Source organism: Phragmites australis, chromosome 1 (genome assembly GCF_958298935.1).
Source record: "Phragmites australis chromosome 1, lpPhrAust1.1, whole genome shotgun sequence".
Classification (NCBI taxonomy): Eukaryota; Viridiplantae; Streptophyta; class Magnoliopsida; order Poales; family Poaceae; genus Phragmites; species Phragmites australis.
This window is the reverse complement of record NC_084921.1, coordinates 6,148,980-6,166,287: the sequence shown is the minus strand read 5'-3', so window position 1 is coordinate 6,166,287 and position 17,308 is coordinate 6,148,980. Positions and strand designations below refer to the sequence as shown.

The window sequence follows — 17,308 nt, the reverse complement described above, 5'->3', positions numbered from 1 at the left end:
GCGCGATCGCCGGCGACCTCCACAGCGTCAGAGCTACGTAAGTAAGCCGCCGCTAAAACTGAATTAATTACATGTACCTAACAGCCCTTGCCATGCACGCTGCACGTAGTAGCTAGAATCGACCCCGAGTCCGAGACGTACAGGCAGGAGCAGACCCACAGGATAGTCCTAGTAGTCTAGGACTTGAGTTTTTTGTCGGCGATGGGAGCTCGGCTGGCGAGCGTGACGCCCCTGCGCTGGAACGACTCGTAGGATCATCGAAGAAGAAGCAGCCAATTTTGGGTCTCATAAGTCATGATCCAATCGACCTTATGTCCTTAACCGAATGATCATGGCCCAATCGGTTCCATGTCTAATAGATCCTTCTGTTCGATACCTCGATTGCTCCTACTCAATCCCTAATCGCGAGTTCGTGACTCGGTGACGGTGCGACGTGAGGACCGGGGAGCACGGGCGCATGGCGGCCGGCGGTGGCGGCACGTGTTCGGCGTCCGACTGGCTGTGACGTGGCGAATGACGTGATTGTGGGAGCTCGGCGCGGTGGGTGGCATGGCTGGCGTCCAGCGGCCGAGAGTTTGGTAGCTCTCTGTCTCCATTCTGATATATGTAATTGAAATAGAATAGTCAATTGTGTTTAGTTTTTGCAACAATATTGGCTACATCTTAGAGTTCTTGTGCAACTCATGATTTTGGTGCTCAAATACATAATCTTTAGTTGAAAGATTTATCCAATATGCAATATTTATGTGAAACACAATCTGTAGTTGAAAAAAATACTACTTTATATTGTATCATATGATGTATACTTTTTCACAAGTCGTTATCAAACCAGCTCTTGTCTTGTATGTGCAATGAAAACACAATTTTAGGTAGATGGTTAGATGTTTTAGCTACATTGTATCACAATATCTCAGTAACAGATCAATATATTTCTAGATTGATATGATTAGATATATAGGATTTCTTTGGCACTTCCTGCGGATCCTCTTAATATTTCATCATGTAGGGTGAATCAGCATTCCTGCCACTTATATTTAACTGGCAAGGCCATCAGTGCTTACCGTAATATTATGTTTTGACTATTTATATTACAGTTTTACAAATTTTAAATTTATTGTTGAATTTATAAGATTATACTAAATTACCAAATTTGTATTATCTTTTGTTAAATTTTATACTCTTTTATCAAATTTATAATCTTAAAAATTTGGATACTAAAAAAAATTCTAGGTTCGCTACTGCGTACAGGCAAGTAGTAATCCAGGCAGCAGTAGCAAATCACGCGCAACCAAGTAGTAATCCGAATCGGAGGACTGCTTGGCTTGATCGCGTCGCTCGTGCGTGTCCGATCATGTCCGAGTCGGAGTGGGATCAGCTAGCAGGGGGGGCGATAGACAGTAAGGGCCGGCATACGTACCCAACTCCCAAATGCTAGCAATCGAGTAGCACGCAGCGTTGTCCATCCGATCATAATCGATCCATCGATCGCGCGCCATGGTGCTCACGCGGAGTATGGCGGCGGCGAGCCGGACGCCGCCGCTCCCGCTCCCACATGACGTCCTCGAGAAGATCGCCGGACACGTCGCAGCGATAAAATTGTACGGATCACAGGATCCTGACGCCGAATTGTGGTAGGATATAAATTGTAAACTTGGTACGATGATTACCAAATAATGCAATGTGTTGCATCAAACGAGTTGCCAACGCATATACTCCATTTGACACATGTTTCAAGCAAATTAATTAGGTTTTGCATATGCATGTCTATGATAGCAAAGACGCAGAGCAATATCACTTTAGATCCCTATTTAAAGCCTTTCCACAATATCAATGGTTCCAAGCTTCAACTTAACCATAGTTCGTTATCATACCGCCAAAAACATTCTCGTCATGAAAACGAACTTAAACGCTAGGGTAAGCATATGCGTCATCGATACATGTCTGGAACAAAAATAGCTCTTAGCTCTCAAAACGGGGTGTGCAACGAACATTGATCAGTACGTCTCTACTGCTTGAAGAAATCCTTCAGCTTCGTCAGCCAGAGGAGGTACTCACGGCTGTCCTTGTTGATCATGTACTCGTGCAAGAAGTTTGTGGTCATGGGTGTGATGCCGCGCAGTTCCAGGTACTTGTGGAATGCCCTCTGCAGGTTCTCATCAAGGTCACTGCAGCAGACAAAGAGCGAGTGTTGGTTGTCAACACGAATCAGTGATTAACTGAAGCACTTGTCTATCCAAGAAATAATAACGAGCTAAGTAAGTTATGTTTTCTTACTTGAAATCAGGACCCTCATATGCAATCAAATCTTTTTCCTCATCCCCTGTCAGCTGGCTCACGGACAAGGAGTCGATGATGACCTCATCAGGATAGGCAGTGCAGGTGAATTCAAGGGTGGGTCCGTCACCCTTAGAGACAGTGACCGTGAGAGGAACGCTCGATTGTGGGGGCTTCTCACCTTCATCGTCCTTATTCTCATCTCCCTCCTTGTCCGTGTCCTCACCATCCTGGTCATGATCAGGCTCATCTCCAGTGACTAGGCTGGGCATGTGAACGAGAACCTCAATCTGCTCACCCTGATAAGTTCTTTTCAGTGTAATGGCATTCATCCCCTTCTCATCACTGATTTTGAAAGGGAAGTTGTCTGGAATCGCTTCAACCTGTTTTAGATGAATAAATGAGGACCCAACCAAATACAAAACCACTAAAATAAACAGGTATATCTTTCTACGGTGAGTATGGACGGCTTGATTCTTGTCCAACACTCACGACTATCCTCACTCAGTATTTGTGTAGTTTTGCAATAAATCAGGCCAAATTACACTAAGATGAAAGATCAGAAAAGACAGATTTATTCTCAAGAACAGCGGGCATCAGAACCACCACAGGTGGCATGTACTTCAGCCTCCATATTTGATCTTTCAATAGCAAAAATTCTTCATGGCTGTGCTAAACTGCTAACCATTGATTCACAGACCCTCTCTCTTCTATCTTACCGTAAATACTATAGAGCCATCGCAACTCAAGAGTCACAAACAGGAACGACTAAACCTTAAGCATCCAATAGTAAGTGTTAAATGGTACAATAACAGCTAGCCTAATTCATCTGTTTTCAGTTTCTATAATTTCTGACAGATTAGATTGGAATCATACTGAGACACAACAATGCCAAGCAGCAGCCAAATATGCACCAGCTACTCCATAAATAAAAAAACACTACAGCAACAAAACTAAAATATGAAATAACAAAAGCAACAAAACAAAAGGTACATAGAGCTCTGTGACAGTAAAGCACAAGAAAAAAAATAATTCCATTAGAATTAAGTACAACACACTAATGATCAATCAACACACTCATGTCGCAGTTGCAGGAGTAGCAACACTTCAAATCTATTAAACTCAAGAGGAGAGTTGCAATTAACATGAACACAAAGGAGACGGAATAGCAAAAGTATCCCAATTTGGTGACGAAACTCATAGCACAACCAAATATTGCCTAAATACAGGAAAATTACGAGCATTGGGTATACGGTAAACAGAAGTACAGGACTACGCTACCAGTTGCAGTATGGAAATATAGATGGGACCAAATGAGAAAGATAACAAAATTACCACAAAAAAAAATCCTACGGCTTAGAATAATATCAGATCCCAATTCGCACCGATGCAACACAATACACAACACAAATCACCAAATAAACTACCTAGCAGGCCACGAATTACTTGACCACATTCGCGTTGATATGACTAAATAGCAACACTACCGATAGGGGAAATCGGCACACGCACCCGGTCGTGGTCGTCGCAGTCCTCGGCGAACTTGATCTCGGAGTCGATGATGCTGAGGAGCTCGGCGTCGGAACTGGGCTTCGTCGCGGGCGCCGCCGACGAGAACGGTACCGCGCGAGGCTGCGGGCGCGCCGCGGCGGCGGCAAGCGGGCGGAGAAGCGCCGCACCGCGGGAGCCGCCAGAGCCGGAGGCGCGGAGGAGGGGAATGGAGGAGGCCGCGGCGCGGCGGGCGGCGGCGAAGAGGGCCATGGCGAGGAGAAGGCGGCGGCGGCGGCGTGCGAAGGTTTACTAGGGTTTAGGAATGCCGGCGGCGTGCGAAGGTTTACTAGCGCTGTGCTTCTTGCCAAAGAAGAAAGGATTTTTTTTTGGGGGGCATTTGGGTTTCTGTACCCCTATTTTCTCGAGCAAATTGGATTTTTGCCGCTTTAAAGATCGGGCTTCGCAGATTTGTCATACTAAATATTGGCTTCGCACATTTGACACTTAGAAGATTGTATCCTTGACTTTTTTTTGCCATTATACATTTTGTAACTAATTTCATTTTCTTTTATTATTTTAGGCCATGTGAGAAGACTTTTTTGCCCCTCTAGGTCAGAGTAAGGTTGCTTAGGTCCAATTCGCACCCGACGTAATGATCAAATATGCATGGGTTCAGAGTTGGACCGAAGCAGATTGCACCGGACGTCAATCGATCTTCTTGCTCCCAGGTCACGTGAGACAGAGAAGGCGATGGTGGCGTCAAGCACAAGTGATGGCAACGACAACCTTTGCACATGGCGCAGGTTCTCCATCCAAGGTAAATTGTTCCATGTTTTCCTTCGCTTTATATTTCCCTTGATCTCTTCTGAATCCCTTTTCTTTTGGACACATGGAACCTTAGGCGGTTGTGATCCCTAATCCCATTTACTCTGCTCCCGCCCCTGCTCTTCACGTCTGCTTGCCTGCTAGTGAAAGTGCATATAGCCTCTATATGTGATTTTGGTAATTAATGATAGATTTATAGACTAACAATGCTATTGAGTTTGTTAGTAAGTTGTTCTATAGATGATGTATGAAGAAGACATATGCATTAAGATGAATGAACTCTTAGTGTTGCTCATAAGAAGAAAGAAAAAGCTCATATAAAATTGACGATAAGTGTGAATGCTAAGTTACTTGTGGAGATCAAATAATTAAAAGTATGTCATTATTAATAGAGTTTTATGGATTAATCCGTGTACTTTATGCTTAAGAGTGAGTTGTGGTTAGAATATATAAGAAAACATAAGTTGAATTGAAATCTAATATACCAAGAGTGAAGAACAAGATTGAACTCCATATATGATAAAGTAAATTTATTAAAAATATCGAATACAAAGTAGTTTTTCTATGGCAAGATGGTGAAGGGCAAGCAAGACTCAGCTGCGATGAACCATCTGTGGTGAAGGGCAAACAAATAACTTAGCGTCGAAGGACCAAAGTGGTGATGAAGAGCCAGTAAAGACTTTACGCTAATACTGTGGGAGGCCAAGTGAAGCTACGGCTGATTCACATCAATCAAATGAAGAATCAAGAAGAGATGAAGTGAATACGATATAAAAGTTGACAACCCTCAAGGTTTGAAAGAAAGAAGCGGTACTTGAAGGTATTCAAAAGCTAAAATTTGTTCAAACGAGTTTTACATTTGAATTTGAGTATAGATAGCTCGCACTATTAAGAGGGATACAATGTGAGCTAATTATCGTGTCTTAGTGCTCAAGAGTTTCTAATCAACCCATGGTGAGAGTTCACTTTAGGAATTCGATGCGGAAAGTGTGGAAGTATTCGAATTGGATTTCAGAGTGTCTCTAGATTGATCAAATATGTTTGGAATCATGAATTCAGTTAGGTTGTGTAGCCCTCTAAATAAGCTTTGTGTAGAGTTCAAGTTCGTCAAAATTAGACTTTGGGATTGAAAGGGGACGAATTTTTTTGTAAAAATATCTATTCATCCCTTCTAGACGATATCATTGTCCTTTTAATTGGTGTCAAAGTCAAGTCTCTCTCTTTAGGGCTTTACCGCCTAGAGAGTAAAGATATCGACTAATGGATTAGTGCACATAGGGCTACTCCTATTAGATAGTTCTAATTATTTTGATTGAAGTACTCGCATGCTTACTATTTTTAGGACCATATGATCTTATATAGAGCGAGTTATAGATGTAAGTATTTCTCCTCCTAACAACATTTTGCTATCACTCGAAGAGGAAGAGAAATGCATACATCTCAATGCTCAAGCTATTAATATTTTTATTTGATGCTTTGAGTATAGATGTAGTTAAATCAATCATGCTGCTTGAAAATGCTCGTCTCATTTGGGCTACTCTTAAAGAAAGATATGCCAAATCCAAATATAATGGAGAAGAACTTCTTCTGGAGACGTTATTTCAGAAATACTCTACTTCATCTTCACATCATGAAAATGCCGAAGATCCCAGTGTCGAGGTTGGAGAAGATGTCCCGGCTCCTGACTTGTGGTTGGTTGCCCCGGTGTCGACCACCCACTGTTGGTCGTTGTTCTTCCACCCATCACCAATCTGAGTGAGCACCTTCTCCTCGATGAGGTGCACCTCCTCATGTGGTGACGGTGGAGGGTCGAGGGAGGGGAGTGATGTAGGGGGCGTGGTGGGATGGAGTCGCTGGAGCAGATGGTGACAGGGATCGCCGAGCCGACGGTGACACCTCTGCAAGAAGTAGAGAGGACTCGTCATCTTGGGCCATGTGGGCCTAGCCGCTCTTGTTGGACCTAGACCTGCAATCCCTGGCCAAGTGGCCTGCCTTCCCGCAATTTTGGCAAGTGTTCCCCGGCCCGTTACGGCCCGAGGCTTCATTCTGACCTTCGTGCACGCTCGCATCGTTGCTGTCGCGCCCTTTCCACTTGCTGTGATGCCTGCTTCAGCCACCATCGCTTCGTCCACCACCGATGGACCCGCCATTGGTCCCGTCGTACTCACGGATCTTGAGACGCGCAAGCCTTGAACGCCTCTTGCCCGCCTTGAATGCGATCTCAGCGAAGTCTTGACAAAGCTTCTGCGCGTTCGCCTCCTTGACGCGCTCAACCCCGACGCGCACGGTCTAGATCGCCTCCCAAGCCTCCATTGTAGATTCCTTCTGGGAGAGGGAAGTCAACATCTCCTGTGGCGCGCACCTCATGGAGGATGACGGCGAGTGCAATTCGATCGTCGCGGAAGTTGTCAGTGCTGGGGTGGATCACATCCCATAAGCCCTGAGCCTGCAAATTCACGTGTATTACTAAGGACCACTCGGTGTAGTTAGTGTGCGTGAGGATGAGGTAGACGACCGAGGCCAAGCTCCTCTCGATCACATGCTTGACGACGATTTCACGGCCACCATTGTCACAGCGTCGCGGTCGGCACAGGAGATGGCGATTGTTGGTGTGAACCAGTAGCCAGCGCCGACATGACTTCAAGGATTGTTGCCGTGGCTCTGGTACCACTTTAAGGAAACAATGATCAATCGAACGCACGCGAGATGAGAATTGGAACACAACGACACAAGGTTTTTTTTTGCTGCATAAAACTAACAGCGTTTTCTGACTCTATTGCATCTATTTAAATCTGCAAATGAAAACGATCGTAGCCTCCTTGGCCGACATGCGCACCACGCCTCCTTCAGTGACGAGTGCCATCCCAAACATCAGAGGCGTGCCGCGCGACGCGCTCCCGCACGAACTAAACGCACGTCAAAGCTCCACTTGTGTATGACCACACAAGGCTTTGGCCATGCACTTGACCCCAACAACCAGAACGAAAAACAAGGGGAATAACAGAGGGGAAAAAACAGAATAAAAAATTAAGCACCCAAGTTTATTCTAACAGGTGCAAGCAATGGACATCCACGCTGAAAAACTATACTGCAAATATTCTATCCTCTTTTACCTTTATCTGGATTGGGGTCTATTATAAAATGTTCACATTTATTTCATTCATTATCTCAGGTTTCTCTGGGTAAGCGTGATGTGTTTGGCCTTCATGATCAGAAAATGCCCAAGAATAAGAAGAAACGGAAGCTAGAAATGCATGAGAAAGAGACTGTGATAGATGACATCCCCCTGGATATTGTTGAACTTCTTGCCAGAAATCAACATGAGAAGCAGCTGATGACTGACACCGATTCTTTGGAAAACAGTCATACTCGACCCAAGGTAACTGCAGATGATTGTGCTCAAATAGCTGCCAAGGATGGTTTAATCGATGTATCTACGGTGCTTGACACTAATTTCCAGAAGTCACTGGTATCAGAAAGGAAGCAGAAGTCATTACAGGGTCATGCATCATCAAGCACAGAGGCTGCCAGTGTGCATCCTCCGGATGAGTTACATACGCAGAAGTCATTACAAGGTCACGCAGCATCCAGCGCAGAGGCTCCTAATGGACACCTTTTGAAGTTACAGATGCAGAAAGCATTACAGGTTCACGCAGCCTCTATCACAGAGGCTGTTAATGAGTATCCTCCGAAGTTGCATATTCCAGATCTTTTAAAGTGCACCCAGGAACTACCGACACATTTAAGCAGGGACGAAGAAGTCACCATTGCATGCACTTCACCTGTATTTTCATATCATCAACATATTGCTGGAGTGCCAGCTCAGAGCTGGAGCAATAAGGGAACAAAGAAGTTAATGTGGGATTCTCTTAAGACAGCTTCAAGGGATTCACCAACGTCAACATATGGTTCTCAATTAAGACATAGCATTCGAGAAGTTGATTCAGCCTCCACTCATGTGTTTGGAGCTCCTATAATTATCCAATTCACCAGCATGTAATTGCGTCTGTAGACCACTTCACAAAGAAAGCAGTCAACCAGGTCCACCCGAGAAGTTTTCCAAGTACACTGTCAACCATGGGAGCTGATAGGCTGTATGATCAAAGAATTGCTGGACAATCAAGCCTGTATCCAAACGAAACCATGCATGCAACGCATCCTCTGAGACTGATGGATTCATCAACCGCGTCAGGCTTCACAAACTATGAAATACCTAACAGGAACCAGATGGAATTTCATCAGTCTCAGAAGATTGGTTCACAGTACGCGCAGAACCAGTACAAAGCATCACCGAGCACATCATACGGAAGTCACCTAATTGATAAGGCTCCATTGACACTGCAAGACTTGTCACGGCATCAGGTCCAGCAAAATTTGCACAGACCTTTTCGCCCTCATCCTAGAGTTGGTGTGTTTGGTTCGTTGCTGCAGCAAGACATTGCAAACTGGTCTGAAAACTGTGGGACACAGTCTGGATATAGACTGGGTGTGTCTAAATGGGTAACATCATTTGATACGAACAGAAAAGAAAATTATGAGGCCTTGAACTCAGGAATGTTTTCAGCAAGATGGAATGCCCTGCATTTGGGTTCTGTTAGTTCTGCTACAAATCCAGAATATTCATTACCAAGATATGATGTAGCTCAATCTTGGACCAGAGGCGATGGGAAAATGGTTCATCCCTTGGATAAGCTTGTCAAAAAGGATATCTGTGAGACTAACAGAAATCCAACTGATTTTACTACAATTAGTTACAACTATGAGCAGGGGCGGATCCACCGCTAGGGCGAGCCCGGGCGGCCGCCCGAGCTCCCCGGCGGCGGACTCCCCCTCCCCCTCATGGATTTTCAAAGGATTCATCGATTTTCGGCAGCATGACTGCGTGAGGCTATGTCGCTGTGAGGGACCGAGGAAGAAGAAGACCCATTTGGGGCTTTGGGCAGTTGGGCTGTGAGGCCGACACCCGCACCTTTCCATCTGCACGGATCAGTGATCCAGTTGGATTCCAATCGGCCCAGTTGGATTGCTTCCTCTTCGCCCTTTCCCGTTTCTCCAAAATCAGACTCCTAATTTTCACCATAACTCCAATCAGCCCCTGCCAACCGTAACTCTCGGGCTCCCGGTGGCGGTGGCCTGCGGACAAGGAGCATTTTTTCCCTGAAACCAACAACATGCAATTTTGAAGTAGTATATTGGCAATCTTTTTTTCTAGCCAGCTCAACTGCTTAAGCCTTTTGATATCAGTTCTCCAAAACTACTAAATGGGACACCTTTGCGTGTTTTAGTACCTTTTAAGCTGTTACAGGTTTGAAGATATATGCATCAACACCTATTTTCTTTCATTTATATGTCGCACCTGATGATTTGCATAACATTTTCGGGCTTTGGTCATAGACTATAAATTGACTTGGATTGTGAAGTGGCATTGCTGCACAGGGCACTCCGCCACTCCGGCACTGGCTGCCACCGCGAGCCACAAATTCATTCGAGGTAAGGTACTAAACTGGTTAGCTATCAAACTGATTTTGCTTGTCCAGTTGAGTTGTCTGTGTTAGAGTGTGTGTGTGTGTGACTGTGTGAGGCAATTATTGATTGATTGATTGATTCAGGACATCAATTGTTGATTGATTCCAATTGTGAGTGTGACTGTGTGATGCATTTAGATTCAGGATTTGATGTACTAGTGATGAGCAATTGAGAACTCTTTGCTTTGTGCAAGTGCAAAATATGCAATTTGCATTGTGCAATGAATGAATCATGAATGAAGAGATTTCTTACCGTGTGTTGTGTGCTTTGTAGGATATCAATTATTAGATCATCAAGACATCAATAATAAAGAGATTTTTCAAACCAACATCTTTGGATACCCGAAGTACGAGGGAGAGTGGAGTTGGTGATAGACGTGATGCAGAAAATGAAACAGTAATCCCCACTCGACTACTCCTGCTCCTACAACTACTCGTATAGAATACAAAGGTATTAAGGATTTTGTTAGCTTCGCTTAATTATTAGGGACTTGTTCGCTTCGCTTAATTATTATCTTAATTAAGATACTTTTCTTTAATCTTATCTTAAAGTTCGCCCTAGCTGTTTTGTCCGGCTAGATCCGCCACTGACTATGAGTATATGATAAACCTTTGAGGCAGATAGGAGTGTGTATAGTTCTAAAACATTTAGATTCGTACATTTCACCATGTCAGCGTCAAGCAATCATCATTGGTAGAGGAAGGCTTTGCTGAATCTTGTGCATGGTAAACAGATCTTTTCTTTTTCCTTTCCCTTTTAACCGAATCACTTTGATGAAAACGAAGATTTCCTTGCTTTAGTGAGCTGGTGCACGCAGGCTCTTTGTAAGATATGGATGCACTGTTTCCTGAATAGAGAACCAACAGTTGCCATGGTCAGGCGCAGCCTCCAGTTTATGTTTGTGATGTGGTGTAATAGGCGAAGAAGTGGTCACCAGTAGCTGTGGAAAACCCCAATAATTTTTCTTTGTTTTGTACAAGAGAAACATGTAAGCTTGTGGCCATGGAGTGGTTTGCCTGTTTTGCAATTACCATAGGGGTTGTACAATTAATGTTGTTTCTGTGGTTTGACAATGTGTTTTAAGGTCGGTTAACCAGTTCTGTTTGTTTGTGTTGTAAAACAGCAAATTGCTTTTGTCTGGTCATGGTCGAGCATCGGACAGGATACACTTCTCAGTTCTTGGTATTGTTTATCTTATCGGGTGTTTCTGAAGAGGAAGATGTTGTCGATATTTCTTGTTGTGAAACACAGTGGGGTATATACGATCCTGCCGCGGATGAGGAGCAACCAGACCGAATCAACCTGGTTGTGATATCTATCCGGTGTAGGGATGGTAAGTGTTAATCCACGTCCAAGAATGCTTTCTTATCTCCGTTCCTATTTAGTTATTAGGAGAAGTTTTCTTCTATTCTAATTTCCGTGGGAATTTTACGAGAATCGGACCCTAATAGACATATAAAATTGAATCATAGTTGATTATTTATATATATTAAAAATATGTTCATAGTATAAATAAGTAATTTATTGATACATATGAGGGTAATTAATACAAGATAGATTAAATATCGTAGGTTAGATAAAAATTATAAAAATAATTTATTATTTTTCTTTACGTAATGTAATATTTATATATTTATATATTAAGAAAATATATATGTGTAATATTGGGGATATAGTAAGGAGCAGGGAGGAGAGCGTCTTTCCGTCCATGTTCTCATATAAATCGACGAGGATCAGATTTTTCCATACCTATCTTCTAATGAGAGGAATTTCTCATGGGTTACCGTGGAAATGGAGTCTGTCGCCATCCCTAATCCGATGATGATGCAGGTGTTGATTGTTGTAGAAGAGAGATGCCTGGACTGATGGCTGGTGAGTGACAGAGGTGCTCTGCAGTTGGGAAGTTGGTGCAGGAGTAGCAGGTGAGCACGCAGGTCTTGGCCCCCCTGAACTCGGTCGCTGCTGATCACAAGTTCACAACTCGCATCGAGTTGGGTGTGCAGTTGCAGGTAGAGCAGAGCCTGAAGCTGCAACTCGGACGTGCCTGCTCTGGTTTTCAACCTGGAGGGACGGACTGAGGGAGGCTGCAAACCCCGTCAACACTCAACAAGTAGCCCCGTCAAGCCGGAACAGGATCCCCTGCTTCACATGACTTCCCTCCGCTGCGAGGACGCCGGCGCCACGGCGGATGGGATCCCCGGCCGGGCGTTCAATGCGCTGCCGCTCTCCGGCGTGCGCGTGGCGCTCGCCGAGGGCGGCCGCGCGCTCTGCTCGCTCCGCGTGCCCGCCCACCTCACCGTGCGTTCCGCCTCGACGCGCGCCGCGTTCCTCCTGCTGGTTTCTCGCCGCTTGGCTTGCCTTGTGAATGAATCGGCTCTTGGCCCAGGACGCGCAGGGGAACTGGCACGCTGGGGCCATCGCGGCGGCGGCGGACGACGTGTGCGCCGCGGCCATCATGTCCGTCGAGGGCATCGTCAAGGTCTCCGCCCACTACGACATCTCCTACTACTCCCCGGCCAAGCTCCATGTGCGTACCATCTCCAATTTCTTCCTCGAAATGCCAAAAAAAACCATCTTTTTTCCCCCTACATCTTTTGTGCTGTTTTTTTTTTTTTCTGAACGATGAGCAGGAGCACTGCTCTTCCATTTAAGAAGGGAGAAAAATCTAAAGAAAGTTTACAGAAGGTTTGATTACAGGGGAAACAATCGAAACGCCTCTGATAACTAACATGACCGAACTATCCTAGCTACGGCTGTCAGCAGGCCATTGTGCGAAGGGAGACCTCCTCCTTGATGAGCCTGAACACCTGCTCCATTTCGTACTAAGTTCATCTTGCAGCATTTTTTGCAATTGCATTGATTATATTTTGTGGATAATCTAGATTGGTAAAGGAGCATATATTGACCAATAAATTAGACTGGATTAGATTGTGTGTGTGTGGGGGGGGGGGGGGTATGTGCAGAATTGAATATGTTTATATTCTGAAACTAGGCCTAAAAATATATTCTGAAGGTATATTAAATTATTAATTCCTTTGCATTGTTAGGGCGGCAATTAGGTTGCGCTGCGGATTGGCAAAGCTCAGGGAGGAGCCGAGCTGGCGGGGGCTGACCCCCCGTCCCAAAAAAAAAAAGGCTTTACTCTAAGGGTGGAGTTAGCCTATTTATAGCATCAATGAAGGCTGGAGCAGTGATAAAAATTAGGCTTTTTAAAAAAAAAATAGGTTGCACTTTTAAGTAGCTTCAACCAGCAGAAACATCTGGTCTGGCTAGATTGAATTACCTATATGGCTATATCAGATTTGATTGTCCAGTTAGGCCCAATTTCAGTAAAGCTGCTTTTTGAGCACCAAGCATTTGATTAGTAGTACCTATGATTTTAACCAATATTTGTAAGGATCTGTTTGGTAGAGTTTTTTCTGATCTAAATTCTCTGTGGGGAGTGATTTTTTTGAATGAAGTGATTATGTGGCTGAAAGTGATTCTCTAAAATAAAATATATGGAGGAAATAATTCTATGCAAGAAGTGAATCGGGGGAATATACTTTTTTCTGCTCCTCAGCTTCTAGTTTATTTCAGATAATCACTCCCACGGATTACACTCAGAGAGCTAAAAGCTGAAAACTACTGTTTGATAAAATTTCCCTGAGCCAAACTACTCTGTGAGCTCTGCTAAACAGACCTTAAGACTTGAGAATGCTTTTCTGCAGGCCTTTTAAGCTCTTCTTCTCTGAGTAGTTAGGGAAGAGAACTATTCATCAATATTGCATCGTGTTCTATCCATTCTGCCAATGCAACTTCGATTGGTTGGTTATTTAGCACTAGAAAGCAAACTGGTACAGCTTTTTCAAAATTTGATGTCAAGAAGCAACCACGTCACCTCAGAATAACAGGGTAGCGGTTGCGTTGCCCTGGACGGTAAAATTCGCAAACAATTAAAAAAGAGGCTGAAACATTTGTAGTTGCATCACATGCTGCTTTAAGAACATGTTCTGAGCAGGGCCGAAACTAAGCGTTTCAACGTCCAGAATCTTTTTCTGTTACACAAGTCAACAAGGCTATTATTTCCAGAATCTTTTCAAATTATGCTCGCTACGGTTCTGATTTTAAGAAACTATTTCTGGGCTGCTTATCTTGATATATGTTGTGGAATTCTTATGGTTGAGATTATCTTGTGCAGAAAGGGCACATTCTGAATCTGGAGAATACTATTTGTTTTGTTTAGAACTGTGGAATACATATGATCAGCTGTAAACTTCGTATGGTGTTCTGAAATCCTGGTAGTGGGGAACTGGGGATGCAATAAACCGCCAGGCAAATCACAGGAACCCAAATTCAGCTCCTGTTACAGAAAACCATCAATTACCTTCCACTATTTCTTAGATTTCTTGAAACATAGATGGAAATCTACCTGCCCTTGTTTTGCCGACTGATACAGATACATTTCTCTCTCTTTTTTTGAAGAGAGTGACAAGCTTTGCTTAATCATAGTATTCCTGTAACACATACTAAGGCTAGTCTACCAAAAATGTCGGCCAATCACTTGCTGTTCTCATTGCCGGACGAAATCCTTCAGCTTCATCATCCACCGGATGTACTCCTGGGCTTGCTTGGTCACCATGTAATTGTGCATGTAGTTGGTAGCCGAAAGCGTGATACCCCTTTGCTCCAAGAACTTGAACAGGCCTTTCTGCACATTCACAGGGAGCTCGCTGCAATAGAAATGAGCCAGTAAATGAGTGGATTAGTGGCTACCATCGTATTATAGGACCCAAAACTGAATATGAAACTGATATTACTTACGTAAACTCAGGGCCCTCATACGGGAACTTCTCCTCTCCTTCTGCGTCTGTTTTCTCCACTATTAACATATCATCAATGGTGATCTCCTCGCGAAAGGCTGTGCAGGTAAACTCAAGCTTTGGGCCGGAGTCTTTGGAGACCACCACCTTTAGAGAAACGCTACTATCTCCGGCACTCTCATCATCTTCTGCTTCTTCATCGTCCTTGCCAGCATTCTCACCATCGCCCTCACCATCTTCGTCATCAAACTCAGGGCCCCCTTCTAAATTAGGTATGCTGACAATGACCTCAATCTTCTCGTCCTTGTAGTCCCTTTTCAAAATAACCACGCTCGTACCCTCTTCGTCAAGGATTTCAAAAGGGAAGTTGTCTGGAACAGGTTCCTGTCAAAATAAAGACAAATGAATACAGCTAAATAGCTTAAATATTTGCAAGACCAAGGACTGATATCAAGTGCCTCAAAAATAAACTGACATTGAAACAGCATGTAAATTTTACGGCTAAATGTTACATCTTTCTGAAAGTAACATTTGCTCATTCTTTTCAGGATTGTGCATCACTGTTCACAGGATAATCAGTCAACCTCAATGTCAGTTTGAACATTGCTCTCACATGGAGCCTCAAGTAGTTCACAACTTGAAACCAAACCCTCAACAAACTCAACCATTGGTCCCACTTATTTAAGGTCATACTCCCCAGAAATCATTAGAATGATTGGGCGATTTGACATCATCCGAATGATTGCAGCTGCTCAGAGGAAATGCAGTCCAAGTATCCTTGTTTCTTTGGGGATATTATTATAAATAGGCAACATGAAACCGAGCTAAACTGTGATACATATGAAAGGTGATTGCACAACTTACATGCAAAGAAGTACCACCGGCATGCTTTATTTATTATATGTATGGCAAACACAGGAAAAGAAAATACCTAAGAGATGGTTTATTTACACTCTTGAACAGATATTCAGTTGAAACATCTGAGAAAAAACAAATGCAAGAAAGTCGTAGATCTGATTGATGCAAAGGGTCAGTGATTAGTAGATACAAGGAACTAAATGGCTCTTTGAATACCAACTCATATGGCAAATTGCTAGTATATGATCCCTTACAGAATATAGATAGATACATTGACTACAGAGTTACGATATTAAGCCGCACCAAAGAAATTGATATGCAAATGAACTTGTTGAATCCACTACCAACAAGTACAATGAAGTACCTAAATAGTTAAATGTCCTTTAAGAGGAAAATCCGTCCCCAATTCAACCGAACTGAGAGATGAGCACACTCGTTTGTAAACTAACAATAAGTGGCAGATTACCAAAACAATAGTTATTTTACACTATAAAAACCATCTATCTCTGTTGAAAGCTGACTCGCCAAACTAAAGATGTCTCGGCAACCTAGTGGTACATTAGCAAGAGATGGCCCATTTACAATGAATAATGACAAGTAAACCCCTCCAATTTGACTAGGGATTGATATATTACAAACAAATTGGACAAAACTTCAGTAAAATCGTCTCCCCCTATGAAAAAATCATTTATAATTCGGCCAAAAATACTTCCTTTACGCGCGAAACCCCTCCAATTCGACAAGGGAATGAAATATTAGCACATAATCCGACCAAGCCGGATAATTCCAAGGTGGGAACTGGGAAACGCGCGTGCGTCACCTGCTCGTCGCTGTCGAGGTACTCCTGGGCCTCCCTAATCTCGACGTCGAGAGCTCCCGGTAGGTTCCCGGCGCCGGACCCCTTCTTCTTGTTCTTGACCTTGCTCTCCATCACCACCGGCGCCGAGCTCGAGCCCTTCACCGCGTGGAGAGGAGCCAAGCGCAGCCGGCGGTGCATCGAGGCGGACACGCCCGCGACTCCGCTGACAGCGGATGGAGCGGGGAGGAGGAGGGAGGTCGAGGCAGCGGTCGCGGAGACGAAGGCCATGGCGAGGTGGGTGAAGCGAGGTGAGGGGAAGAGGGGATAAGGCGAGGGCGAGGAGGCTTTGTTTGGGTTTTGGATTGGGCAGGGCAGCTTATATAGTTTTTGTTTGGCAGAGTTTTAGAAATCTATTAAGTGAAGTTGGATGTACAGTTATTTAAATAAGTTATCTAATTTACATTTTAGATTAAAATAGATATTTAAATTATTTTATATTAACTTATAAATAATAGATTTGTGATGAAGCTGGGAGCTAAAGTAGTATCAAATAAGATCTCGACAGAATGTCCAGCGCGTTGGCTGCGGTGTGGTATGGCCCACACGTCAGTGACAAGAATAAGCGGTATTCTCTCACGCCATGGATTTGCAAGAAACTTAGATATGAATTTTTGTAAACAGCATAATATCGGCATAATCTTCATGAAAACTTGTCGTTTAGAAGTTTTAGTCG

General features: G+C 43.8%; 3 protein-coding genes and 1 pseudogene across 4 annotated transcripts; 2 read left to right on the top strand and 2 right to left on the bottom strand.

Annotated features, from left to right (window-relative positions):
• Positions 1 to 1,781: 1,781 nt before the first annotated feature.
• On the bottom strand, positions 1,782 to 4,152 carry LOC133893327 (uncharacterized protein At2g39795, mitochondrial-like). The gene is made up of 3 exons (XM_062334359.1): positions 3,787 to 4,152; positions 2,275 to 2,657; positions 1,782 to 2,165 (listed from the first exon to the last, which is right to left on the bottom strand). The coding sequence occupies exons 1-3, from the start codon at positions 4,033 to 4,035 to the stop codon at positions 2,006 to 2,008; spliced, it is 792 nt and encodes a 263-aa protein (XP_062190343.1). The 5' UTR covers positions 4,036 to 4,152; the 3' UTR covers positions 1,782 to 2,005.
• Positions 4,153 to 7,418: 3,266 nt separating this feature from the next.
• LOC133930655 (uncharacterized) lies at positions 7,419 to 9,375 on the top strand (annotated as a pseudogene).
• A 2,512-nt stretch (positions 9,376 to 11,887) lies between these two features.
• LOC133887269 (uncharacterized) lies at positions 11,888 to 13,562 on the top strand. Of its 2 annotated transcripts, none has more exons than XM_062327219.1 (3): positions 11,888 to 12,414; positions 12,503 to 12,643; positions 13,164 to 13,562. In XM_062327219.1, the coding sequence occupies exons 1-3, from the start codon at positions 12,265 to 12,267 to the stop codon at positions 13,173 to 13,175; spliced, it is 303 nt and encodes a 100-aa protein (XP_062183203.1). In that variant the 5' UTR covers positions 11,888 to 12,264; the 3' UTR covers positions 13,176 to 13,562. The 2 variants fall into 2 exon arrangements, with proteins under 2 accessions (XP_062183203.1, XP_062183196.1); XM_062327212.1 differs by having other exon boundaries at positions 12,747 to 13,562.
• Positions 13,563 to 14,425: 863 nt separating this feature from the next.
• On the bottom strand, positions 14,426 to 16,958 carry LOC133893142 (uncharacterized protein At2g39795, mitochondrial-like). Its single transcript, XM_062334145.1, has 3 exons — positions 16,597 to 16,958; positions 14,920 to 15,302; positions 14,426 to 14,828 (listed from the first exon to the last, which is right to left on the bottom strand). The coding sequence occupies exons 1-3, from the start codon at positions 16,861 to 16,863 to the stop codon at positions 14,669 to 14,671; spliced, it is 810 nt and encodes a 269-aa protein (XP_062190129.1). The 5' UTR covers positions 16,864 to 16,958; the 3' UTR covers positions 14,426 to 14,668.
• Between the last annotated feature and the right edge of the window lie 350 nt (positions 16,959 to 17,308).